General features: G+C 40.4%; 1 protein-coding gene across 2 annotated transcripts; it reads left to right on the top strand.

The window, feature by feature from the left end:
- On the top strand, window positions 1–26375 carry ttc14 (tetratricopeptide repeat domain 14). Of its 2 annotated transcripts, XM_079594104.1 has the most exons (13): window positions 1–596; window positions 9728–9766; window positions 9972–10090; window positions 11100–11299; window positions 13239–13323; window positions 13421–13550; window positions 13629–13784; window positions 13868–13939; window positions 15900–16019; window positions 16131–16253; window positions 22633–22750; window positions 23728–23834; window positions 25463–26375. In XM_079594104.1, the coding sequence occupies exons 1-13, from the start codon at window positions 463–465 to the stop codon at window positions 26112–26114; spliced, it is 2055 nt and encodes a 684-aa protein (XP_079450230.1). In that variant the 5' UTR covers window positions 1–462; the 3' UTR covers window positions 26115–26375. The 2 variants fall into 2 exon arrangements, with proteins under 2 accessions (XP_079450230.1, XP_079450231.1); XM_079594105.1 differs by lacking the exon at window positions 9728–9766 and having other exon boundaries at window positions 33–596.
- The last annotated feature ends 1098 nt before the right edge of the window (window positions 26376–27473 follow it).

Here is a 27473-nt window from a genome sequence, read left to right as displayed (position 1 = left end):
GTCTTTTATCACCGACTTTAATTTTGAAAACAAGACAACAACAAAACGTTTCCCGTTTGTACCTCATCTCGTGTGCTTCTTGTTTGGCTAATGCTACGCTTAAGCGAAGCAAACCACATTCTAGATAGCTGTATTTTAATGCAATTTCGAAGATAAAAAAAAGAGATACATGTTTTGAAGTAAAGTCTTTTTCCGGTTCGCTTCCGGTTTCCACGTCTCGCGTTTGGCATATACACGTTTACAGTTGCAGCTACTTCTGCTCAATTTTCAGACACTTTTATTCTCTACAATCTCTGTCGGAATTTCAGCAAGTAGCTGAAAGGTTAACAGATGATAAAAGTTAATAGTTACTTACTTAATCAGTTAAGTTGAAGTCTCCCCTCTAATTATTATCAGTGTTAATATTTGGGTGATATTTCTGCACACATTTAGTGTAAAAATGTGGTGTTGGAGACACTGATAATGGAGAGAGATTTACTCAGACAATCTGTGTCGTATCATGGTGAAAACCTGTTGTCACTGTTAAAATGTGAACAGAATGAAAACCCAGACTTTAAACATGTGGCTGCTGATCTCGTCAAAACTCTTAACCAAAGGTAAGAGTCTTTTTTATGATCGTTGTGCATGGTTCATTTGATCCCTTATATCATGTTTGTGTCGAGACCCCAAGACCCTATAAATAGCTCGTTAGGCTACTTAAAGGAATAGCTATTCTGTCCAAATTAATTGAATGATTAATCATGATGATGCTCTTTAATTATTTAGTTACTCGAATGCATATCGTTTCAAACATGCAGTCTATGACATGTCTTTTTTTCCCCCTGTGGAACGCGAATTGAGACATTTAACAGAACGTTCGTGACATTTAACAGAACGTTCTTGACATTTAACAGAACGTTCGTGAGATTTAACAGAACGTTCGTGTTGTTCTTTTCCGTACAATGAAAGTGAGTGGAGACTAGAGCTTTATTATTTAAAAGCAGCATGATAGTCCATACGATACGACTTGTATTACTACAATGTTTAAATCTTTTCTGCCACTTACGAAAACATTGACATAAAAAGTCATAATTATGATATAGAAAGTCATAGATTCAACCTTGTATCTCATAATTTCGACTTTTTAATCTTTTAATTTATTACTTCAAGAGTTAGTTCACTTAAATATTAAAATTATTGTATCATTTACTCACCCTCATGTTGTTCCGCACACGTAAGACTTTCGTTCTTTTTTTAAATGTAAATTTAAAAAAAATGAAATCTGAGAGGTTTCTGTCCCTCCATTTACAGCTATACAACTACCACTTTGATGCTTCAAAAAGTTCATAAAGTGATCGCTGAGCGGTATTCACATTAATCAGTAAACATAAAAGCTCAACCGTATGTGCTTGACGCATGAGAATGAACCTCATTGGTTCCTGCAGAAGCTCAAACGTGCTGCGTGACACGAGAATGAATCTCATTGGTTCTTGCAGAAGCTCAAACCTGCTGCGTAACACGAGAATGAACCTCATTGGTTCTTGCAGAAGCTCAAACGTGCTGCGTAACACGAGAATGAACCTCATTGGTTCTTGAGAAGCTCAAACGTGCTGCGTAAAACACAAGAATAAATCTCATTGGTTCCTGCAGAAGCTCAAACGTGCTGCGTAACATGAGAATGAATCTCATTGGTTCTTGCAGAAGCTCAAACGTGCTGCGTGACACGAGAATGAATCTCATTGGTTCTTGCAGAAGCTCAAACGTGCTGCGTGACACGAGAATGAATCTCATTGGTTCTTGCAGAAGCTCAAACCTGCTGCGTAACACGAGAATGAACCTCATTGGTTCTTGCAGAAGCTCAAACGTGCTGCGTAACACGAGAATGAACCTCATTGGTTCTTAAAAAAAGCTCAAACGTGCTGCGTAACACGAGAATGAACCTCATTGGTTCTTGAGAAGCTCAAACGTGCTGCGTAAAACACAAGAATAAATCTCATTGGTTCCTGCAGAAGCTCAAACGTGCTGCGTAACATGAGAATGAATCTCATTGGTTCTTGCAGAAGCTCAAACGTGCTGCGTAACACGAGAATGAGTCTCATTGGTTTCTGCAGAAGCTCAAACGTGCTGCGTAACACGGGAATGAACCTCATTGGTTCTTGTAGAAGCTCAAACGTGCTGCGTAACACGAGAATGAGTCTCATTGGTTTCTGCAGAAGCTCAAACGTGCTGCGTAACACAAGAATGAACCTCATTGGTTCCTGCAGAAGCTCAAACGTCCTGCGTAACACAAGAATGAACCTCATTGGTTCTTGAGAAGCTCAAACGTGCTGCGTAACACGGGAATGAACCTCATTGGTTCTTGTAGAAGCTCAAACGTGCTGCGTAACACGAGAATGAACCTCATTGGTTCCTGCAGAAGCTCAAACGTGCTGCGTAACACAAGAATGAACCTCATTGGTTCCTGCAGAAGCTCAAACGTCCTGCGTAACACAAGAATGAACCTCATTGGTTCTTGAGAAGCTCAAACGTGCTGCGTAACACGGGAATGAACCTCATTGGTTCTTGCAGAAGCTCAAACGTGCTGCGTAACACGAGAATGAACCTCATTGGTTATTGAGAAGCTCAAACGTCCTGCGTAACACAAGAATGAACATCATTGGTTCTTGAGAAGCTCAAACGTCCTGCGTAACACAAGAATAAACCTCATTGGTTCTTGAGAAGCTCAAACGTCCTGCGTAACACGAGAATGAACCTCATTGGTTCTTGAGAAGCTCAAACGTCCTGCGTAACACAAGAATGAACATAATTGGTTCTTGAGAAGCTCAAACGTCCTGCGTAACACAAGAATGAACATCATTGGTTCTTGAGAAGCTCAAACGTCCTGCGTAACACAAGAATGAACATAATTGGTTCTTGAGAAGCTCAAACGTCCTGCGTAACACAAGAATGAACATCATTGGTTCTTGAGAAGCTCAAACGTCCTGCGTAACACGAGAATGAACATCATTGGTTCTTGAGAAGCTCAAACGTCCTGCGTAACACAAGAATGAATCTCATTGGTTCCTGCAGAAGCTCAAACGTCCTGCGTAACACGAGAATGAACCTCATTGGTTCTTGAGAAGCTCAAACGTCCTGCGTAACACAAGAATGAACCTCATTGGTTCCTGCAGAAGCTCAAACGTCCTGCGTAACACGAGAATGAACCTCATTGGTTCTTGAGAAGCTCAAACGTCCTGCGTAACACAAGAATGAACCTCATTGGTTCTTGAGAAGCTCAAACGTCCTGCGTAACACAAGAATGAACATCATTGGTTCTTGAGAAGCTCAAACGTCCTGCGTAACACAAGAATGAATCTCATTGGTTCCTGCAGAAGCTCAAACGTCCTGCGTAACACGAGAATGAACCTCATTGGTTCTTGAGAAGCTCAAACGTCCTGCGTAACACAAGAATGAACCTCATTGGTTCCTGCAGAAGCTCAAACGTCCTGCGTAACACGAGACTGAACCTCATTGGTTCTTTCAGAAGCTCAAACGTTCTCCGTAACACGAAAATGAACCTCATTGGTTCTTGCAGAAGCTCAAACGTGCTGCGTAACATGAGAATGAACCTCATTGGTTCTTGAGAAGCTCAAACGTCCTGCGTAACACAAGAATGAACCTCATTGGTTCCTGCAGAAGCTCAAACGTCCTGCGTAACACGAGAATGAACCTCATTGGTTCTTTCAGAAGCTCAAACGTTCTCCGTAACACGAGAATGAACCTCATTGGTTCTTGCAGAAGCTCAAACGTGCTGCGTAACATGAGAATGAACCTCATTGGTTCTTGAGAAGCTCAAACGTCCTGCGTAACACAAGAATGAACCTCATTGGTTCCTGCAGAAGCTCAAACGTGCTGCGTAACTCGAGAATGAACCTCATTGTTTCTTGAGAAGCTCAAAGTGCAGCGTAACACGGGAATGAACCTCATTGGTTCTAGAGAAGCTCAAACGTCCTGCGTAACACGAGAATGAACCTCATTGGTTCTTGAGAAGCTCAAACGTCCTGCGTAACACGAGAATGAACCTCATTGGTTCTTGAGAAGCTCAAACGTGCTGCGTAACACAAGAATGAACATAATTGATTCTTGAGAAGCTCAAACGTCCTGCGTAACACAAGAATGAACCTCATTGTTTCTTGAGAAGCTCAAAGTGCTGCGTAACACGGGAATGAACCTCATTGGTTCTAGAGAAGCTCAAACGTCCTGCGTAACACAAGAATGAACATCATTGGTTCTTGAGAAGCTCAAACGTCCTGCGTAACACAAGAATGAACCTCATTGGTTCTTGAGAAGCTCAAACGTGCTGCGTAACACGGGAATGAACCTCATTGGTTCTAGAGAAGCTCAAACGTCCTGCGTAACACGGGAATGAACCTCATTGGTTCTTGAGAAGCTCAAACGTGCTGCGTAACACGAGAATGAACCTCATTGGTTCTTGAGAAGCTCAAACGTGCTGCGTAAGACGAGAATGAACCTCATTGGTTCTTGCTGAAGCTCAAACGTGCTGCGTAACACGAGAAGGAATCTCATTGGTTCCTGCAGAAGCTCAAACGTCCTGCGTAACACGGGAATGAACCTCATTGGTTCTTGAGAAGCTCAAACGTGCTGCGTAACACAAGAATGAACCTCATTGGTTCTTGAGAAGCTCAAACGTGCTGCGTAACACGGGAATGAACCTCATTGGTTCTTGAGAAGCTCAAACGTGCTGCGTAAGACGAGAATGAACCTCATTGGTTCTTGCTGAAGCTCAAACGTGCTGCGTAACACGAGAAGGAATCTCATTGGTTCCTGCAGAAGCTCAAACGTCCTGCGTAACACGGGAATGAACCTCATTGGTTCTTGAGAAGCTCAAACGTGCTGCGTAACACAAGAATGAACCTCATTGGTTCTTGAGAAGCTCAAACGTGCTGCGTAACACGGGAATGAACCTCATTGGTTCCTGCAGAAGCTCAAACGTCCTGCGTAACACGGGAATGAACCTCATTGGTTCTTGCAGAAGCTCAAACGTGCTGCGTAACACGGGAATGAACCTCATTGGTTCTTGAGAAGCTCAAACGTGCTGCGTAACACGGGAATGAACCTCATTGGTTCTTGCAGAAGCTCAAACGTGCTGCGTAACACTGGAATGAACCTCATTGGTTCTTGAGAAGCTCAAACGTGCTGCGTAACACGGGAATGAACCTCATTGGTTCTTGAGAAGCCCAAACGTGCTGCGTAACACGAGAATGAACCTCATTGGTTCTTGCTGAAGCTCAAACGTGCTGCGTAACACGAGAAGGAATCTCATTGGTTCTTGCAGAAGCTCAAACGTGCTGCGTAACACGAGAATGAACCTCATTAGTTCTTGCAGAAGCTCAAACGTGTTGCGTAACACGAGAATGAACCTCATTGGTTCTTGAGAAGCTCAAACGTGCTGCGTAACACGGGAATGAACCTCATCGGTTCTTGAGAAGCTCAAACGTGCTGCGTAACACGAGAAGGAATCTCATTGGTTCCTGCAGAAGCTCAAACGTCCTGCGTAACACGGGAATGAACCTCATTGGTTCTTGAGAAGCTCAAACGTGCTGCGTAACACAAGAATGAACCTCATTGGTTCTTGAGAAGCTCAAACGTGCTGCGTAACACGGGAATGAACCTCATCGGTTCTTGAGAAGCTCAAACGTGCTGCGTAACACAAGAATGAACCTCATTGGTTCTTGCAGAAGCTCAAACGTGCTGCGTAACACGAGAATGAACCTCATTGGTTCTTGAGAAGCTCAAACGTCCTGCGTAACACAAGAATGAACCTCATTGGTTCTTGAGAAGCTCAAACGTGCTGCGTAACACGGGAATGAACCTCATTGGTTCTTGAGAAGCTCAAACGTGCTGCGTAACACAAGAATGAACCTCATTGTTTCTTGAGAAGCTCAAAGTGCTGCGTAACACGAGAATGAACCTCATTGGTTCTAGAGAAGCTCAAACGTGCTGCGTAAGACGAGAATGAACCTCATTGGTTCTTGCAGAAGCTCAAACGTGCTGCGTAACACGAGAATGAACCTCATTGGTTCTTGAGAAGCTCAAACGTCCTGCGTAACACAAGAATGAACCTCATTGGTTCTTGAGAAGCTCAAACGTGCTGCGTAACACGGGAATTAACCTCATTGGTTCTTGAGAAGCTCAAACGTGCTGCGTAACACAAGAATGAACCTCATTGTTTCTTGAGAAGCTCAAAGTGCTGCGTAACACGAGAATGAACCTCATTGGTTCTAGAGAAGCTCAAACGTGCTGCGTAAGACGAGAATGAACCTCATTGGTTCTTGCTGAAGCTCAAACGTCCTGCGTAACACAAGAATGAACCTCATTGGTTCTTGAGAAGCTCAAACGTGCTGCGTAACACGGGAATGAACCTCATTGGTTCTTGAGAAGCTCAAAGTGCTGCGTAACACGGGAATGAACCTCATTGGTTCTAGAGAAACTCAAACGTCCTGCGTAACACGGGAATGAACCTCATTGGTTCTTGAGAAGCTCAAAGTGCTGCGTAACACGGGAATGAACCTCATTGGTTCTAGAGAAGCTCAAACGTGCTGCGTAAGACGAGAATGAACCTCATTGGTTCTTGCTGAAGCTCAAACGTGCTGCGTAACACGAGAAGGAATCTCATTGGTTCCTGCAGAAGCTCAAACGTCCTGCGTAACACGGGAATGAACCTCATTGGTTCTTGAGAAGCTCAAACGTGCTGCGTAACACAAGAATGAACCTCATTGGTTCTAGAGAAGCTCAAACGTGCTGCGTAACACGGGAATGAACCTCATTGGTTCTTGAGAAGCTCAAACGTGCTGCGTAAGACGAGAATTAACCTCATTGGTTCTTGCTGAAGCTCAAACGTGCTGCGTAACACGAGAAGGAATCTCATTGGTTCCTGCAGAAGCTCAAACGTCCTGCGTAACACGGGAATGAACCTCATTGGTTCTTGAGAAGCTCAAACGTGCTGCGTAACACAAGAATGAACCTCATTGGTTCTTGAGAAGCTCAAACGTGCTGCGTAACACGGGAATGAACCTCATTGGTTCCTGCAGAAGCTCAAACGTCCTGCGTAACACGGGAATGAACCTCATTGGTTCTTGAGAAGCTCAAACGTGCTGCGTAACACGGGAATGAACCTCATTGGTTCTTGAGAAGCTCAAACGTGCTGCGTAACACGAGAATGAACCTCATTGGTTCTTGCTGAAGCTCAAACGTGCTGCGTAACACGAGAAGGAATCTCATTGGTTCCTGCAGAAGCTCAAACGTCCTGCGTAACACGGGAATGAACCTCATTGGTTCTTGAGAAGCTCAAACGTGCTGCGTAACACAAGAATGAACCTCATTGGTTCTTGAGAAGCTCAAACGTGCTGCGTAACACGGGAATGAACCTCATTGGTTCCTGCAGAAGCTCAAACGTGCTGCGTAACACGAGAATGAACCTCATTGGTTCTTGCAGAAGCTCAAACGTGCTGCGTAACACGAGAATGAACCTCATTGGTTCCTGCAGAAGCTCAAACGTGCTGCGTAACACGAGAATGAACCTCATTGGTTCTTGAGAAGCTCAAACGTGCTGCGTAACACGAGAATGAACCTCATTGGTTCCTGCAGAAGCTCAAACGTGCTGCGTAACACGAGAATGAACCTCATTGGTTCCTGCAGAAGCTCAAACGTCCTGCGTAACACGGGAATGAACCTCATTGGTTCCTGCAGAAGCTCAAACGTGCTGCGTAACACGGGAATGAACCTCATTGGTTCTTGAGAAGCTCAAACGTGCTGCGTAACACGAGAATGAACCTCATTGGTTCCTGCAGAAGCTCAAACGTCCTGCGTAACACGGGAATGAACCTCATTGGTTCTTGAGAAGCTCAAACGTGCTGCGTAACACGAGAATGAACCTCATTGGTTCCTGCAGAAGCTCAAACGTGCTGCGTAACACGAGAATGAACCTCATTGGTTCCTGCAGAAGCTCAAACGTCCTGCGTAACACGGGAATGAACCTCATTGGTTCCTGCAGAAGCTCAAACGTGCTGCGTAACACGGGAATGAACCTCATTGGTTCTTGAGAAGCTCAAACGTGCTGCGTAACACGAGAATGAACCTCATTGGTTCTTGCTGAAGCTCAAACGTGCTGCGTAACACGAGAAGGAATCTCATTGGTTCCTGCAGAAGCTCAAACGTCCTGCGTAACACGGGAATGAACCTCATTGGTTCTTGAGAAGCTCAAACGTGCTGCGTAACACAAGAATGAACCTCATTGGTTCTTGAGAAGCTCAAACGTGCTGCGTAACACGGGAATGAACCTCATTGGTTCCTGCAGAAGCTCAAACGTGCTGCGTAACACGAGAATGAACCTCATTGGTTCTTGCAGAAGCTCAAACGTTCTGCGTAACACGAGAATGAACCTCATTGGTTCCTGCAGAAGCTCAAACGTGCTGCGTAACACGAGAATGAACCTCATTGGTTCTTGCAGAAGCTCAAACGTGCTGCGTAACACGAGAATGAACCTCATTGGTTCTTGAGAAGCTCAAACGTCCTGCGTAACACGAGAATGAACCTCATTGGTTCTTGAGAAGCTCAAACGTGCTGTGTAACACGAGAAGGAATCTCATTGGTTCCTGCAGAAGCTCAAACGTCCTGCGTAACACGGGAATGAACCTCATTGGTTCTTGAGAAGCTCAAACGTGCTGCGTAACACAAGAATGAACCTCATTGGTTCTTGAGAAGCTCAAACGTGCTGCGTAACACGGGAATGAACCTCATTGGTTCCTGCAGAAGCTCAAACGTGCTGCGTAACACGAGAATGAACCTCATTGGTTCTTGCAGAAGCTCAAACGTGCTGCGTAACACGAGAATGAACCTCATTGGTTCCTGCAGAAGCTCAAACGTGCTGCGTAACACGAGAATGAACCTCATTGGTTCTTGCAGAAGCTCAAACGTGCTGCGTAACACGATAATGAACCTCATTGGTTCTTGCTGAAGCTCAAACGTGCTGCGTAACACGAGAATGAACCTCATTGGTTCCTGCAGAAGCTCAAACGTGCTGCGTAACACGATAATGAACCTCATTGGTTCTTGCTGAAGCTCAAACGTGCTGCGTAACACGAGAAGGAATCTCATTGGTTCCTGCAGAAGCTCAAACGTCCTGCGTAACACGGGAATGAACCTCATTGGTTCTTGAGAAGCTCAAACGTGCTGCGTAACACAAGAATGAACCTCATTGGTTCTTGAGAAGCTCAAACGTGCTGCGTAACACGAGAATGAACCTCATTGGTTCTTGCTGAAGCTCAAACGTGCTGCGTAACACGAGAATGAACCTCATTGGTTCTTGCAGAAGCTCAAACGTGCTGCGTAACACGAGAATGAACCTCATTGGTTCTTGAGAAGCTCAAACGTCCTGCGTAACACGAGAATGAACCTCATTGGTTCTTGAGAAGCTCAAACGTGCTGCGTAACACGGGAATGAACCTCATTGGTTCTTGCAGAAGCTCAAACGTCCATTAATCGATAAAAAAAATATGTATTTATTTGTTTTCCGAAGATGGATGAAGGTCTTATGGGTTTTTATGTCAGAATTATGACTTGTTTTGTAAAGAATTTCACTGTTGATCTCATAAATACGACTTAGTACGTCAGAATTTCGATTTTGTTTAATAAGTATAACTTAGTATTATGATTTTTCAAAGCATGATTTTGTTTTCTTATGTGGCAGAAATGGCCTTTCAAACACATCTGAAGACATGCACTTTAAGTAAGTTTTTTTTTTTTTATTATTTTTTTTTTTTTTTGTCAAGTGAATTTGTTTTTACATAATTTGATGGAAAATATTATTTTAACTAACTGTTATTATTTATACCCAGGGGTCTGTCTCAAATACTATAGTTAAAATACACTATATAAAATAACTACACACACACACACTCTGATTGGTGGATGTTGTTCTTGGTTTAAAACAGGGATAAAGAAGATACAAGTCCTGTTCTGGAACAGTACATAGCCAGGAAAGCTGATCTTCTGTTTGCACCATCATGGAAGTCGTCCACACCAGCAGACGAATGGCAGGAGGAATCTGGAGGTGCACTGTCATCATTACCTTCAAAAGAAATTCAAAATCTTATTACCGTTAAGGAATATTTCTCTCAAAAAGATTTCCAAACCCGATCACCTACTCCTGTTCGCTCTTTTCCATTTAAAGTGATTGTGCAACAAAAGTTAAAGGGGTGGTTGATTATGATTTCACTTTTTTAACTTTAGTTAGTGTGTAATGTTGCTGTTTGATCATAAACATCTGCAAAGTTATGACGCTCAAAGATCAGTGCAAAGGGAGATATTTTCTTTTAAATAAATAGTTTTTTAAGGACTACAACAAACGGCTGGTAGGGACTACACGACATTCCTCCCGGTTAGTGACATCACCAACCCTAAAATTTACATAAACCCCGCCTCCAGGAACACGATTTATAGATTATCAAGACAGAATATGCTAATCAATGACTAGAAGATAACTACACATCAGCTGCATAAATTAATCAACTAACCATTCAGAAATGTCCTGTTGCTTCTACATGTTGTCACTTCTTCATGAGTCTCTCCATCTTTCTGACTCCGGTTTGAACATAAAAGGCTAAAAGTTTTTTAATGTTCAGTGTGTGTGTGTGTGAGGTAAAAGGACACAAGCTCTTGAAGCTCCGCCCCCTGTGCCGGGAGCAGCAGCTCATTTGCATTTAAAGGGACAGACACAAAACCGGCGTGTTTTTGCTCACCCTCAAAAAGTGACAAATTTAACATGCTATATAAAAATAGCTGTGTGGTATTTTGAGCTTAAACTTCACACGCACACTCTGGGGACATCAGAGACTTATTTTACATCTTGTGAAAAGGGCATTACACCCCCCCCCCCCCCCCCCCCCCCCTTTAAAGTAGTTACATGATTTATGTGTTATGTTCCATTGTAGCTTGCTTGACCGCCCCAGTCCCTTCACTTTAATTGTATGGAAATGAGCAACCAGGATATACTTCTAAAATTCAACTTTTGTGCTTCACACGAACTCTTTCTCTAATGATCGAGTGTGTTGTTGTTTCAGAGGCGTACGCAGTCATGCCCCCGCTGGAGCAGTTCATGGAGGTGTCGTTTGAAGAGAGACGTGAGCTCTTCTACAGGGACGTGGAGCGTGGAGACATGCTTATCGGAAGGATCAATTCAGTGCGAGACTTCGGGTTATTTGTGACGCTTCTCTGCACTGCTGGTGGACTGGAGAGGGATATCGAGGATCTGGAGATAAAGGTTGGGTTGATGTACTTATTTCTTCTCTGAAGTGTGTAATTCTACACCACTAATGGCCGGCAACAGGATTCCAAATGTTAATGTATTTTTAATAAATAATTCATGTTTTTTTATATATATATTTTTTGCATTATATGGAAGCTTGTTTCCACCATGTAATAAAAAAAATAAAAAAGGACACTTTTATGTAAATTATTATTTTATATCTCAATCCTGAGAAAAAAACAAAACAATAAAATAATATAGGCTAATCTCTCAAACAGGGTTGTCAGTAAAGATATCAATTTATATATATCAAATATCAAAGGTCTGGATTCTATCGCAGCTTTCATTGGCCAAGGACGTCTGACTGACATGTAAATCAACCAATCACAGTTTTTGTTCCGCAAAAATGTTGATGTCCCTATGACAACAGACCAGCGTGCATCTAATGATTCATTCAAGAGTGTTGTGCAAGTTTATTGAATCAATACGTGAACTTCACATACTTTTTGAAAATCCAGCGTTTAGTTGATCCTGAGAAGCGCACATTGTCATTGTTGTAAACATGACGGCTTTCTTCTTCCATGAGGGGGTTTGGCTTCACATTAAAGTTTCGAAAAATCTGAATTGTGGGATATAAACTTGTAGTTGTGAGAAGAAAAGTCAGAATTGTGAGCTGAATTTATAACTCACAAATTCAATAAGTTTATATTAACTTTTTTTCTTCTCAAAAATGTGATATATAACTCATAATTGACCGTTCGCAAAACCCCGCCCTCGAACGGTTCTCGTCCAATCCTAGCTCAGCAACTGTAACTAAGGAGAAGGACCTCCGTCAAACATTCCGATTTCAGCAAGATAGTGCAATGATGCGCCTATGGCAGTGAGGTCTGCACGGGCTTAAAACTTGCTGTATTTTATGATTGCTTGCAACTATTATTAAAAAAATAGGCTACATGTACAAACACCGTTTCACTACGGCACTGCGGCACCTCATCAGTCAGCAAACAAGAGGAAAAAAAGAGAAAAAGCACGGACTTACTAATTACGAAACTTTGATGTGGTTGAACATGTACACAGTCACAAATTCCTCTGGAACTCAAACAATAAACTTCAAAACAAAGTTCGCGCAGTTGCACAAATATTTACACAAATATATCCTTCTCGATAGGCTACGAGTTATGAATGAAGAGAACCGCATCGAGAGTTGATGGTTCAGCGCGTCCTCTGATTGCAGTGTTGTGACTGAAGCGCGCGCGGGAGCACATGCGCAAAACAGTTTTGTAAAATGATATATGATCAAATAAAAATGATTAATATATAATTTTACAAAACTGTTTTGTGCATGTGCTCCCGTGCGCGATTCTGTCTATATTTCTGTCGTGCACTGGAGGATATGTCTGCTGCATTACTCCAAAACCAATCACTTAATGTATGGATCTCAACCCAGCCATGGCTATGGTTCTCAATTGTTTGACGGGCGTAGTAACAATAACTAAGGGGCGTGGCTTTTGCGAACGGTCAATTGCGAGTTGTAAAGTCAGAATGGACTTTATGCACAGCTGCTCTACTTCCTGAACTTTAGCCAGCTCCTTTGTTTCCTGTCTGCCATTATTGGACAAACTGATTAATCCAACAACAATAATCAGACACACCTGGATTAATCAGTTTGTCCAATAATGGCAGACAGGAAACAAAGGAGCTGGCTAAAGTTCAGGAAGTAATGCAGCTGTGCATAAAGTCCATTGCGAGATAAAGTCATAGTTACCTTTTCAGTTTTTTTATTCTGTGGCGGAAACAAGCGGAAACGGGTCAAAATGTAAGGAATATATTACTTTTTACAGTCTTTAAATGGAAGCTTTTGGTGAAAATCGTGTTAGTTTTTCAAACCCATATGAAACCATATGCAGCTTGTCAGTCAAATGTGATTCTAAAAATGAATGTTATCTGTCAAAAGGCCCTCTGTCCAATAAGAAATGTGCCTTCGACTGGAAATCATGACGATCCTTTGTCTTATTACCAAATTGGGGATTTAATCAGAGGTATGGTGTTTTTTTACTCTTTTTAAAAAGGGAAATCAGTGCATTAGTGTATATAAACAGATTATTATATTGGATAAAGTGATGTTTTACGCCACAGCTGGGGTGAAGGACATTGACCGCTACCACGAGAAGTTGACGCTATCCCTGTATTCATCTTCGCTGGCTACTCACTTGAATAAAATCAAACTGGGTGTCATAAGCAAAGAAGATCTTCCTCTTCATTATACGTACGTTGAATCAAGAAAACAAACATTTAGCCGTTTATCTCGAGTTCCTGTTGTTCATTGTCACCTCCACTCTTTCAGCCGGGGGGAAATGGTGGCCACGGATTGCAACGAGACTTATGAGAAGCTTTTGGACGACTCGCTTGGCTTGTCCAACCCCTTAAATGTGGACTACCTCCTGGGAAAGCTGGGAATAAGTGGCACACAAACTCCTTCACTAATGAGGGGGCTACAGAGGTATATTCCCTGTTATACACTCATGTCATGCACAGTTGTAGTGGTGTTTTTCTCAGTTAAACTGATTTTTTTTATATGTACAGCAAGCGCTTCAAAGAAGAGGATTTTGGAACGGCTATTCGGAAGAAGCAATCTGTGTCCTGGGCCTTGAAATGGTTTGTTTTTACCTCATTTTTGAGACTTACTGCATTAAATCCAATATGTAGTGGACGCGTGTTTTTATTTCTCAAATCTTCTTAGTGCAAACTCCCCCCCCGTTGTTGACTCTTAAGATTTCATTACTGATATGTGACCCTGGACCACAAAACCAGTCACGAGTCGCACGGGTATATCTGTGGCAATAGCCAACTATACATTGTATGGGTCAAAATTATCCATTTTTCTTTTATGCCAGAAATCATGAGGATATTAAGTAAAGATCATGTTCCATGAATATATTTAGTAAATTTCCTACCGTAAATATATAAAACATGTATTTTTGTGAGTGAATGCAGCACAATCGTGAACATAAATGCACAACTTTAAAGGAGATTTTCTCAATGTTTACATTTTTTTGCTCCCTCAGATTTACAAATATTTGCATCTCGACCAAATATATATATCGGACAAATATTGTCCTATCCTAAAAAAAACACACACATCAACGGAAAGCTTATTTATCCAGTTTCCAGATCATGTATAATAAAAAAATAATAAAAAAATATATATATATTAGGGCTGTAAACGATTAATCACATCCAAAATAAAAGTTTGTGTTTACATAATATGTGTGTGTGTACTGTGTGTAATTATTTTGTATATATAATACACATGCATGTATATATTTAAGAAATATTTGCATTTATATACTGCATTTTTTTTAAAATAATTTATATTATATATAAATATAACTATTTTATATATAAATAAACATTTTTTTTTATATATACATGCATGTGTGGTATTTATATAATTATATACAGTACACACATATATTATGTAAACACAAACGTTTATTTTGGATGCGATTAATCGTTTACAGCCCTAATATATATATATTAATGACTCATTACTGATGTCAATCACAGTGCTGATCGCCTACAGATTGCTACGACAGATACTGACCCCTAAACCTTCCCTACACCCTAACCTTAACCTGGTTTGCGTAAAAAAAGAAAAGTTTTTCATTCAGTATCAGTGTGGTGGTAAATGCTTTAAACTAATGCGAGTCACGTGATCAGATTGCACAAAAACAGATTCGGTCTTCCTCAAAATGAATAAAAACAGTGAAATACAAACTCAGAATATAACGCAAGCCTGCAATAATCAACACAAATATACTTTATTAACCAGTGTCTTTGTTGCTGACCTTCGATGGTCCAGTTCAACCATACTAAGAAACAAAAACATTTCCTTCAGCAAGAGGCTTTATTAATTTCACTTTTGCTTTGGAAGGATTTTCACGTTTGCCAAAACTTTTTTTTTTTTGTTATTAAAAACGGATAACCAAGCCCCAGCCCAGGTGAGAAGTAACACGGATGTAACGCATTGCTTTCCATGAACATTATTGTAATGCATTATTTTTAAAAAGGAACTTTTATTAAACGTATTATTATTTAAAATATATAATTCTCATTTGTTCAAACTGAATGTATTATCTAACATGAACTAACAGTGAGTAATACAACATTTAATTATCTTTGTCAATGTTAGTTAATAACAAATATAATTGTTTGTTTGTTACTTCACAGGGCATTAACTAATGTTAACAAAAATTTTACTAAATTACTTTTAAATGCTGTATAATTATTTTTCATTGTTAGTTTAACTAATAAAACCTTATTTTAAAGTGCTTTTTTTTATTAAGATGTGCACTCACGTGTTTTCAAGGTGCAAGGAAAACATATTACTTGCTTTTTTCTTGATGGTTGCACCAAATGACATTTTTAGAGTTCTTAAATTGAAATGTTTCTTTAAAATGCTGTTTAATTTGGAAACTAACATAAATATATATATATATATTTTTTAAGACTCTTATTTTTCATTATATTTAAGTTCAAATATATACCAGTATATATATGTCAGTATATGTCAGTATACCAGTACTGACCGTATAATTTCTTCAAATCATTATAGTGTTAAAACTGGCGTTGACCATTTCAAATCGGGTCGTCATGTGGATGCGATGAACGAGTACAACAAGGCCTTAGAGATCGACACCAACAACGTGGAGGCGCTCGTGGCACGCGGGGCGCTGTAAGTCACAACACGTCAATATAAAGAGTCGTTTTTTCATGTAATAATATTTCCAATTATTCTTCTGGCTCGTGTTGCATGATTACTGAAGCTGTTTTTATTTCATTGTAGATATGCAACCAAAGGAAGCTTGATGAAAGCTATCGGGGACTTTGAGCTGGCCTTGGAGAGCTGTCCCACGCACAGGAATGCTAAGAAATACCTCTGCCAGACGCTGGTGGAAAGAGGAGGACAGTATGTCATCAACAAACCCTGTTACTTCCTCTAGTTCTTCAGTGGAAATACAGAAACAGAGCAACACCGCACATAAGACAGATCTGCGCTGCATTTGCATGGCTAACCTTAATGATCAGATCCGATCTTTTTTTGTGTCCTTCCCATTTCTTTGTCAAGTCAAGTCATCTTTATTTATATAGCGCTTTTTACAATACAGATTGTATCAAAGCAGCTTCACAGTGATAACATGAAAATAATACAAAAAATAATTTCATCATCATCCACCTTTAAGGCAGATCTATAATATTGTTGAATATTGAATGTCCCCAACTAAGCAAGCCAGAAGGTAAGGCAACAGCGGCAAGGAACCAAAACTCCATCAGGTGACAGAAGGGAGAAAAAAACCTTGGGAGAACCCAGGCTCAGTCGGGGGCCAGTTCTCCTCTGGCCAATGAGTAAACAGTGTATGAAGTTCAGAATGAATCAGAGTATTTGTCCAGTTCCGGTTGTTTGAAGTCAGAGTGGAGAGGAGGAGAGACTGGTTGACACTTCAGGTCAGCGGCGTCGTCGTCGTGTCCTGGCGCTGGTCCTTCATCAGATCTGGATACGGCCTGGTTCCAGTGGACAGCGGTAAACCTCGGGATAGACAGAGAGACTAATATTAGCGTAGACGCCGTCCTTCTTATGATGTACCAAGTACATCAGGATTACGGGAAGTGTTCCCGGTCCCGGCTGTTCTAAACTATGCAGCCTAATTATATAAGTCTATAATGTGTTATGTGTATGCTAGGCTGAAGAGATGTGTTTTTAGTCTAGATTTGAACTGACAGAGTGTGTCTGCTTCCCGGACAATGGTAGGAAGACTGTTCCAAAGTTTTGGTGCTAAATAGGAAAAGGATCTACCGCCAGCAGTCGATTTTGATATTCTAGGTATTATTAACTGACCGGAATTTTGAGATCGCAGTAGACGTGAAGGACTATAATGCGTTAAGAGCTCGCTCAAGTACTGCGGAGCTAAACCATTTAGTGCTTTGTAAGTGATCAGCAATATTTTAAAATTTATCCGATGTTTAATAGGCAGCCAATGCAGTGTTGACAGAACAGGGCTAATATGGTCATACTTCCTGGTTCTAGTAAGAACTCGAGCTGCTGCGTTTTGAACTAGCTGTAGTTTGTTTATTAAGCGTGCAGGGCAACCACCCAGTAGAGCATTACAATAATCTAGCCTTGAGGTCATAAACGCATGAACTAATTGTTCTGCATTATTCATTGAGAGCATATGACGTAATTTAGATATATTTTTAAGATGGAAGAAAGCGGTTTTACAGATACTAGACACATGACTTTCAAATGAAAGATTGGTATCAAAGAGCACACCCAGGTTCCTAACCGACGACGAAGACTTAACAGAGCAGCCATCAAGTGTTAGACAGTACTCTAGGTTATTACGTGTGGAAGTTTTTTGTCCAATAATTAGAATCTCTGTTTTTTCTGAATTTAGTAGTAGGAAATTACTAGTCATCCAATTTTTTATATCGGCTATGCATTCCGTTAATTTTGTGAATTCGTAGGTTTCGTTAGGTTTTGAAGAAATATACAGCTGAGTATCGTCGGCATAACAGTGAAAGCTAATTCCATGTTTCCTAATGATATCTCCTAATGGTAGCATATACAGAGTGAACAGCAGCGGTCCTAGTACTGAGCCTTGTGGTACGCCATACTGAACTTGTGATTGATAAGACATCTCTTCATTTATTGCTACAAACTGATAACGGTCAGATAAGTATGATTTAAACCATGCTAGTGCAATTCCACTAATGCCAACATAATGTTCGAGTCTATTTAAAAGGATGTTGTGGTCAATGGTGTCAAATGCAGCACTAAGATCCAGTAATACTAATAGAGAGATACAACCACGATCGGATGATAAGAGCAAATCATTTGTGACTCTAACGAGAGCTGTCTCGGTACTATGGTACGGTCTAAATCCGGACTGAAAATCCTCGCAGATATCATTTCTTTCAAGAAAGGAACACAGTTGTGAGGATACTGCTTTTTCTAATATTTTTGACAGAAATGGCAGATTAGAGATCGGCCTGTAATTGACTAGCTTTGTAGGATCAAGTTGCTGTTTTTTAACAAGCGGTTTAATCATAGCTAGCTTAAAGGTTTTTGGTACGTATCCTAGAGACAAAGATGAATTAATGATATTAAGAAGAGGATCTATGACATCTGGAAGCATCTCTTTCAGCAGCTTAGTCGGTATAGGGTCTAACATGCACGTTGTCGATTTAGATGATTTGACGAGTTTGCAAAATTCTTCCTCTCCTATAGCAATGAATGAATCAAATTTTCCCTCAGGGAGACTACAATGCACTTCCTGATGCGATACTGTATTAGACGGTTGCATAGTTATAATTTTGTCCCTGATATTATCGATCTTATAAGTGTAGAAGTTCATAAAGTCATTACTGCTGTGTTGCATGGAAACTTCTGGGCTTGAAGCTTTCTTTTTCGTTAGTTTAGCCACTGTTTCAAATAAATACCTAGGATTATGTTTATTATCTTCTAATAGGGTTGAAAAATAAGCAGATCTAGCAGCTTTTAAAGCCTCTCTGTAAGCAATCGAGCTCTCCTTCCATGAAATCCGAAACACCTCTAGTTTTGTTTTCTTCCAGTTGCGCTCCATTTTTCTGGCTGCTCTCTTAAGGGCCTGAGTGTGCTCGTTGTGCCACGGCGTTGGACTATGTTCTTTAATCTTCTTTAAGCGCAGCGGAGCAACTGTGTCTAAAGTGCTGGAAAAGAGAGAGTTAAAAGTTTCTGTTGCAATATCAAGTTCTTCTAAGCTATCCGGGATGCTGAGATGATGAAACTGATTAGGAAGATTATTGATAAAGCAATCTTTAGTGGCAGAAGTGATCGGTCTAACATATTTATAACACGGAGTCGGCTTTGCAGCCTTGGCTAAATGTAATTTACACGAGACTAGATAGTGATCTGAGATGTCATCGCTCTGTTGCAGTATTTCAACGGCATCAATATCTATTCCATGTGATAGTATTAGATCTAAAGTATGATTACGACAATGAGTCGGTCCTGACACGTGTTGTCTAACTCCAATTGAGTTTATAATGTCTTTAAATGCCAATCCCAATGCATCTTTTTCATTATCTATGTGTATATTAAAGTCACCAACAATTAGTACTTTATCTGCAGCCAATACTAATTCTGATAGAAAGTCCGCAAATTCTTTTATAAAGTCTGTATGGTGCCCTGGTGGCCTGTATACAGTAGCCAGCAGAATTTTCAAACGTGATTTATCGTTTACACTAGATATTTTTACATTAAGCACCAACACTTCAAAAGAATTATATTTACAACTAGATTTCTTAGTGGTTTTGAAAATATTACTATAAATTACAGCAACACCTCCTCCTTTGCGTTTCAGACGAGGTTCATGTTTATAACCGTAATCTTGTGGGGTTGACTCATTTAAAGCAATGTAATCGTTTGGTTTTAGCCAGGTTTCTGTTAAACACAGCACATCTAGGTTATAATCTGTAATCATATCATTAACTATTAGCGCTTTTGAAGTAAGAGATCGAATATTCAGCAACCCAAGCTTTATCATTTGCTCATTTGTATTATATCTGTTTTTTATTTGTTGAACATCAATTAAATTTTTAACCTTAGATGGGTTTGAACGTATTTTGGATTTCCAAGTTCGGGGAACAGACACAGTCTCTATATGATGATATCTCGGTGAAAGAGGCTCTATGTGATGGGATTTATCTGACCTTGGTGACGTGAGGCCGCTAGCAGACGGTCGGGTAAGCCAGTCTGTCTGCTTCCTGACCTGAGGCCCAGATTGTCATGCTTTAGCTCTAAGACTATGAGCCAAATTACTAGAGAGAAGAGCAGCACCATCCCAGGAGGGATGAATACCATCTCTTTTCAACAGGTCAGGTTTGCCCCAAAAACTTTTCCAATTGTCTATGAATTCTATATTATTCTGCGGACACCACCCAGACAGCCAGCCATTGAGTGAACACAATCTACTAACTATCTCATCACTCCGGCGAACAGGAAGGGGGCCAGAGCAAATTACAGTGCTTGACATCGTACTTGCGAGTTCACACACCTCTTTAATATTAATTTTGGTGATCTCCGACTGGCGAAGTCGAACATCATTAGTGCCGACGTGAATAATAATCTTAGAGAATTTACGTTTAGCATTAGCCAGCACTTTCAAATTTGCTTTGATGTCAGGCGCTCTGGCTCCCGGCAAACATGTGACTATGGTGGCTGGTGTCTCTATTTTCACGTTCCGTGTAATAGAATCGCCAATAACTAGGGCACAATCAGAATAATTCTCAGTGGGTGTTTCACTGAGCGGGGCAAATCGATTTGTTATCGGAACGGAAAAGGGGTTTTTTGATCCGCGACTACAGCGATCTCTCACTGTCACCCATCTGCCCTGCTGCACGGGCTCTACTTCAGCCGGAACCGACTCATGTAAAGAGTTCACTAGGCTAGGCGCATCCAAAATAGTATCTAAAGCTCTAGCACTCTTCTTACTATTCTCGATTAAAGTTTGGATGCGTGTCTCTAGTTCTGAAATCTTCTCCGTCAGCCTGACTGTCTCCTTGCATTTATCACATATAAATCCTATATTGCCGACAGAGAAGGCTATGGTAAACATGTGACATGAAGTGCAGGTGACAATAACAGGAGAAGACATTACTCACCGTGTTTGTTGACTGATTCTTACTCACCTGGGCTTTTATGAACTCAAAGGCGCGGGCGCGCGAGAGAAAAATAAATAACTGAGCGCACGGGTGGTGCGTTAAAAGGCTAGCGAGTTAGCGTATTGTGCTGACAATAACGGAAGCTAGCAATGTCAGGTTAATCTGAGATGTTGAGTAAGATGTATTTAGTAGTATAAACAACTAGAATTTATAATAAATGATGGTTCAAAACAGAAAGAAATACGAAGCTAATACGAGGCTTAGACGCAGCAAACAAACTCTCAGCAGCAGCAGTCACAGCGAGGCAGACAGGAGCAATCGATCAGACAGGAGCAATTTTGATGTTTACATCAAAACACACTCTGCTGTCAGGCATTTATGCCCTTAAATGGCTTTTATTTTGTTTTTAATCTTGAGACATCACAAGAATGCATGTGTGATTCACCTGTAGGGATTCCCATGCATTAGCCTGAGCGGCAGGTGATCACTTCAGACGAGAGCCAACCCGTCGTTACCCGCATTTACATGCACATCACAATTAAAGTGATTTTTCCGGTTACGTTTTTATAAGTACGTCTCTGTAAGGTGAACATCTATTCAGAATATTCCCGTATAGACTTGGGTTGGGCTCATGTGAACTGGGCATCCACCCAAAAAAATACCTAGCAGCCGCCTAGCATTTGAACAAACCCCTACATGTAAGAATTAAACTTCAAAAATGTATCTCGATATGAAAAGTGCGTGCCCTGTCTAGTGACCTGAATGTCACATAGACTTGGAAGTGGACTCTTTTAAGAACATTATATACATTTTTTTTTTCTTCACTTAGGGGTAAAAATATTGCGTTAAACCAAACAGCTTAACGGTATTAAACATGAAAAAAGAAACCGTGTTAGTGTTGCTTTCCATTAGAATTACACTTCAATTTCTTCTTTAAATTTGCAGCTCTGATTTTGTTTGACGTCACACCAGTTCATTCTTGTAGTATATCGGGGCCTTTACTATATTATTAACAACTGAATATTAATGCACCAGAAGCGACCAAAACACGACACCGGCAACATCAGCAACACTCTTTTTACATTATTATGGACCATACTTACCATAACTGTGTGCCAAATATCAATATAGACATTGTAGCTGGGAAAACTCACTGCATTAATATCAAATCCAACTGATGTTTGTGTGTGTGTGTGTGTGTGTGTGTGTGTGTGTGTGTGTGTGTGTGTGTGTGTATATAGGCTTTTACAACACCTTTTAGTGATTTCATAATACAGGTGAAACTCAACATTTTTGAATATGGTGCAAAAGTTCATTTATTTCAGTAATTCAACTTAAAAGGTGAACCTAATATATTATATAGACTCATCACATGCAAAGTGAGGTATTGCAAGTCTTTATTTGTTATAATTTTGATGATTATGGCTTACAGCTTATGAAAACCTTTTAATAATATTCTAATTTTGAATTTGGGGTTTTCATAATCTGTAAGCCATAAGCATCAACATTATAACAAATAAAGGCTTGAAATATCTCACTTTGCACGTAATGAGTTTAAGTTGAGTTTAAGTTGAATTACTGAAATAAATGAACTCGATATTAAGATTTGAGTTTCACCTGTAATTTTAATTTTGATCTTTTCTGCGTAGACTTGAAGAGGAAGAGAAGTTGGTGACGGCCGAGGGTCTCTACAAGAGAGCCGTGGTGTTAGACGACACGTTTCGAGAGGCGGCCGAGGCGCTGGAGAAACTTCAGATACGCATCCAGGTGAGCTGGATAAACCTGACTGTCACTGATACATGATCGGCTGCCGCTGCAGATTTAATCTGACAGTCAGCCTCTAGTATTTCAGGTACATAGATATGGCATGTGTTAGAGTCCCCCTGTAGTCAATCATTTTATCCCTTTAAACTCATCTTTGATCCCCAAAATTACATATTTAAGTGTTTTTTCCTTGGGTGAAAAAAAAATCGTCATTCCTTAAAATATCTTGAATGTAACTCGACACGCTTGCAGTATGCGTAGTTCTATGAATATGCAAATGAGCCCCGTCTCCACTCACTCACTCACTCAGAGATCCACTGGTTGACGATCACACGTTGATCTGATTGGTTACAAGGTAGTGTGTGACGTCAGAAACACCAGCGATTTCACACCGTGTTTTTGAGACTGTCTTTGGTTCACTGCAGTTTTAAGCAGAAAATACTCAGCAATGCTGTCGACTTATGAACTTACACATGGTTTGTCTTAAAGCAGATTAAAAACACCACATAGACATATAAACAACATTAAAAGCTGGATTTTCACCACAGGGGGACTTTAACGCACATCTGCATTTGTACTTTTTCGTTATCAAAAGCAAACTTGCATGAGGTTTATTTGAACTGAGAAGTACTGATGAAGTATTTTTGTTATTTATGTATCTATCTGATCTTGGACCTGTGAAACCTGACTGATGGGACCTTTAACCCTGATTGCACTGGGTTGACATAATTTCCCCATGTGGACATAAACCCCCGCCACCTTTGGTTTGTATTCTGTTCCTGGTACTACGGTAACTGCATCTTGCTAAATATAAAATGCTTTTTTTGTCATTGCTGAACATCCTGGCGCTGAACACTTCGCTTGGGGTGTGAAAACGGCACTTGTGTGAAATTGCTCGTCCTGTGTGCTGCACGCATGCATGCTTGATGAATTTCCTGATAATCTTTCCAATTTTACCCTGTAAATGAACTGCTTTAAAGAAATCGCTTAAATTGAAAGAACTGGAAGCTGCCAAAGAGCAGGAAAAAGCTAAGACCGTGGAGACAAGTGCCGAGAAATTACGTAAAATCCTAAAAGAAGAGAAAAGGTAATGTCAACATCTTCATATCCATTCACGTTTTTATTCCTGTTAAGCACATGTTTGGTCAAGTACACACACACTGCTCACTCGAAATCAGGAAGTAAAGTCCTGTTCACACCAAAGACAATAACTATATTAAGTTATAATAATTGTTCTAATTCTGGATGAATCGTGTAGTCCACACTACAGCAACACTATATATTGATATTGTTGGAATAACTTTGAGAATGTTTTTTTTTTTTTTTTGAATTAATTATAAAAACATTGCCAGCCAATCAGAATCCACTTTAAAGAGTGAGCATATAAAGTGGCAGATGTCATAAATACATTGTGCTTATAATAAGCAGAACATAATCATGCGTTGATGTGGACGCTGATATATTTAGCATTATGGTTATTGTTCTTGGTGTCAACAACTAAATTTACATTAAATCTGCATTATGAACATTGGCAAGCTGGGAAACACTGGATAGACTGAGATCAGATTTTTGATCATCTTAAAATGATACTTTTGGTCTTTAAGTCCAGGATTTAAATTAGGGCTGGGCAATATACTTAAATATTCACAATATGTTTGCGTGATTTTTCTTGTGATATAAATTTAAGCAACATTATAAAGACGGTGATGATTTTAATGCACATTATTATTATTTTTATTTTTTTTAAATATGATTTGCCTGTTATTTTTCCAAAGATTGTCAGAGTAGTTTTACAGTCCTATCTTGTTTTTCTACTCTGAAATATATATATATATATATATAAATAAATAAATAAATGGTGTACTCACAGGATACTTGCCTAAGAAAGTACTTGTAATATAAGGTAACTACATGGGTTAAGGTTAGTACCTAGTTATTACCCAGTCATTGTAATGAATACAAGTAGTACATAGTATGTACATGGGGAACTGGACTGCAAAATAAAGTGCTACTGGATATTTTATTAGCCCCTCTGATTTAAACTTGGAAAATAAGCATTTTAGTTGGCCAGATTCATTTATTTAAATCAGTTCTGTCACTTGCTTCTGATTTAGTAAATGTTTTCTACAAGAAATTATTGTTCTCTTACCATCTAATCTTCCCAGACCCACATGTGTCCTTTTTAGGAGACAATCAACGTGTGGTCATAATGTTTTTGCTTGGTAGTGTACATGTTAGTGATTCCCCAAAAGTTCTGCGACCAAAACAAAGAATCTGAAATGGCAACAAAATACATTTTCTGTTTCCGGAGGAATAGTTTTGGAGGCTGAAATCATCAATTGAAAACGTGCTGACCAAAAAAAGGTGCTAGAGTAGAAATATCTAAAAATGTGTTCGGCTGAAATATCGAAAGTGGACTTAAAAACTTTCACTATGACTGGTTTACTAATTTTCGGTTACATTTTAAAAAATTACTTTGCTGAGATGCATGTATTGAATATCCTCAAAAGCTAAAAATGTGAACATTAGTAAATTATCGCCTAGCCCTGATTTAAAACTGTGTTCTCACTCTAAAAACGTTGCGTTGTGTACGTGACCATTGAAATCTGAGTGTTTCTTCCATCCATCAAAGCAAGGTAAGACCTCTGTGTTTTCCTCTTTTAATCATTGTTGACGTCCCACGCGAGTTTCAGTGTGATGTTTGCTTCCGTGCAGATTCAAGAAGAAGAAAAGAAAGCGGTCGACCTCTTCCTCTACGTCCTCGGACACGTCTTCAACCACAGGCGACGACTCCCCTTCGACGAGTCGGAAGAAGTCCAAGAAGCGGAAACACAAACGCCGGCGCTCGTCTCACGGCAGCAAGAAGCACAAGCGGAGAGTGTCGTCTTGCAGCGATAAGACGCTGGAGGACGACTGGTTTCCGGCTCCGGCCAACACCTCTGCCTCTTACATCGACCAGAAGCAGTCCATGACCAAACTCCTCAGCGAAGGAGAACCGGACGGGAGAGGTAGGTTTGAAGACGTGCCCGACAGGAGTCCGGAGAACTGCAGACTGGTAGGTCCTGATGCCAACGGCGAGGTGTACGGGACCACGGGTCGTGCCCGAGACAGGAGGGACTCTTCCTCCTCGACCCAATCCGAATACTCTCACCAATCTGACCGCTACTCCAAGGAGTGCTCCTCGCAAGGCAGAAACCGCTGCGTGTCGGAGCGAAGCAGGGACGAGAAGATGGAGAGAGCGGAGAGAAAGAGTCGCGATCAACAAGATGGACGGTCTTCGGTCGGAAGCCTAAAGAAAGATCTTCCGTCCAACTTGGTGGACATTTTCAGTCAGATCGCCGAATTTAAGAAGGACAAAAAGCAGTAAGAGTCGCTCTTTAGGCATTTTCTTATCGATCTCTCTGACGTGGGAAGAGCAACACTAGTGCTAGCAGGTTTAAGTTTCAATTATAGTGATTTAACTGTATGATAGATTGGTTAAAACTGTTTATTTTCATAATTTCAGGTTAGATAAGTTTGCTTTGGGGGAAGCAGCCTGTAAACATTAAGAGCGATGGCCAAATGATGCCTCAGTATTATAAACTGCCTTCAGTGTAATGTTCAAATAAACACATGTAATGATCAAACCAAGCGCTGTTGTGTAGATTTTCCTGGGATATTAATGATAATCTGGGATTCAATTATGAATTTAGCCATATTTAGGTTAGAGGTTAGCGCATACTTCATGAATATGCTCTGGTCAAGCTTGTAAGATTGGAAATAATGCAAGACATTTGCTTTTCCCCCACCCTCTCGCTCACAAGGACCATGCTGATAGCAACCAAGGCCTGTAGCCACAATGTTTGAACAATGGGGGAAGTTGTGATGGTCTGATTGGTCAGTTTGAATATCTCACACCTGGGTGTTAGTCACATGGTCTCTCTCTCTCTCTCTCTCTCTCTCTCTCTCTCTCTCTCTCTCTCTCTCTCTCTCTCTCTCTCTCTCTCTCTCTCTCTCTCTCTCTCTCTCTCTCTCTCCTCTCTCTCTCTCTCTTCCTCTCTCCTCTCCTCTCTCTCTCTCTCTCTCTCTCTCTCTCTCTCTCTCTCTCCTCTCTCTCTCTACATATGCTGGGTACATTTAATGGTCTAACTTATTATCATATACATCTATTTCGTAACCATTTCGAGAGTATAACCTTAACCATATTTTGACTTGCATCTAATTTGTAACTATTTTAAGTGTAAGCATAACCTTATTTTGTCACATTGAACCTTTTTAGTTCACGGAGTCAGATTAAACGAGATGGTTGCATATGTTATTTAACCAAATGACTTTGCGACGCTAAAAAAACGATAACACGCGTGTCCTTCAAAACCGGAAGTTGGGCGCTCAGCCGGACGGGACCTTACAAGCTAAAACACTTTATATCTTTAAAAACTATTTTATATCTTGATTATTTGCTCAATTGCACTTTACAGTTAACTAACATGTCCGCTTTACTTGAGGTTAGTTTTATTGCTCTGTTTGGTTTACTGAACTATGTCGGTTTTTAAAACTCAATGAAATGTATTAAATACCAAAATAATAATAATCAAATCAAATTCACGCTTATTGCTGAGGTTTGTGCTGTTGTTTAAAGCTTGTTATTTCCTGGAGGGAGAAACTGGCATCATGTTGGAGGGAACACAAGAGCACAAACATCCGTCAGTAATTCTCATCACGGGCTTTTTTTTCATATTGGTTTAAG

The sequence above is a fragment of the Phoxinus phoxinus genome, assembly GCF_949152265.1.
Source record: "Phoxinus phoxinus genome assembly, chromosome: 20".
Classification (NCBI taxonomy): Eukaryota; Metazoa; Chordata; class Actinopteri; order Cypriniformes; family Leuciscidae; genus Phoxinus; species Phoxinus phoxinus.
Note: the sequence above shows the minus strand (reverse complement) of the source record. Positions and strands in the feature narration are given on the sequence as shown.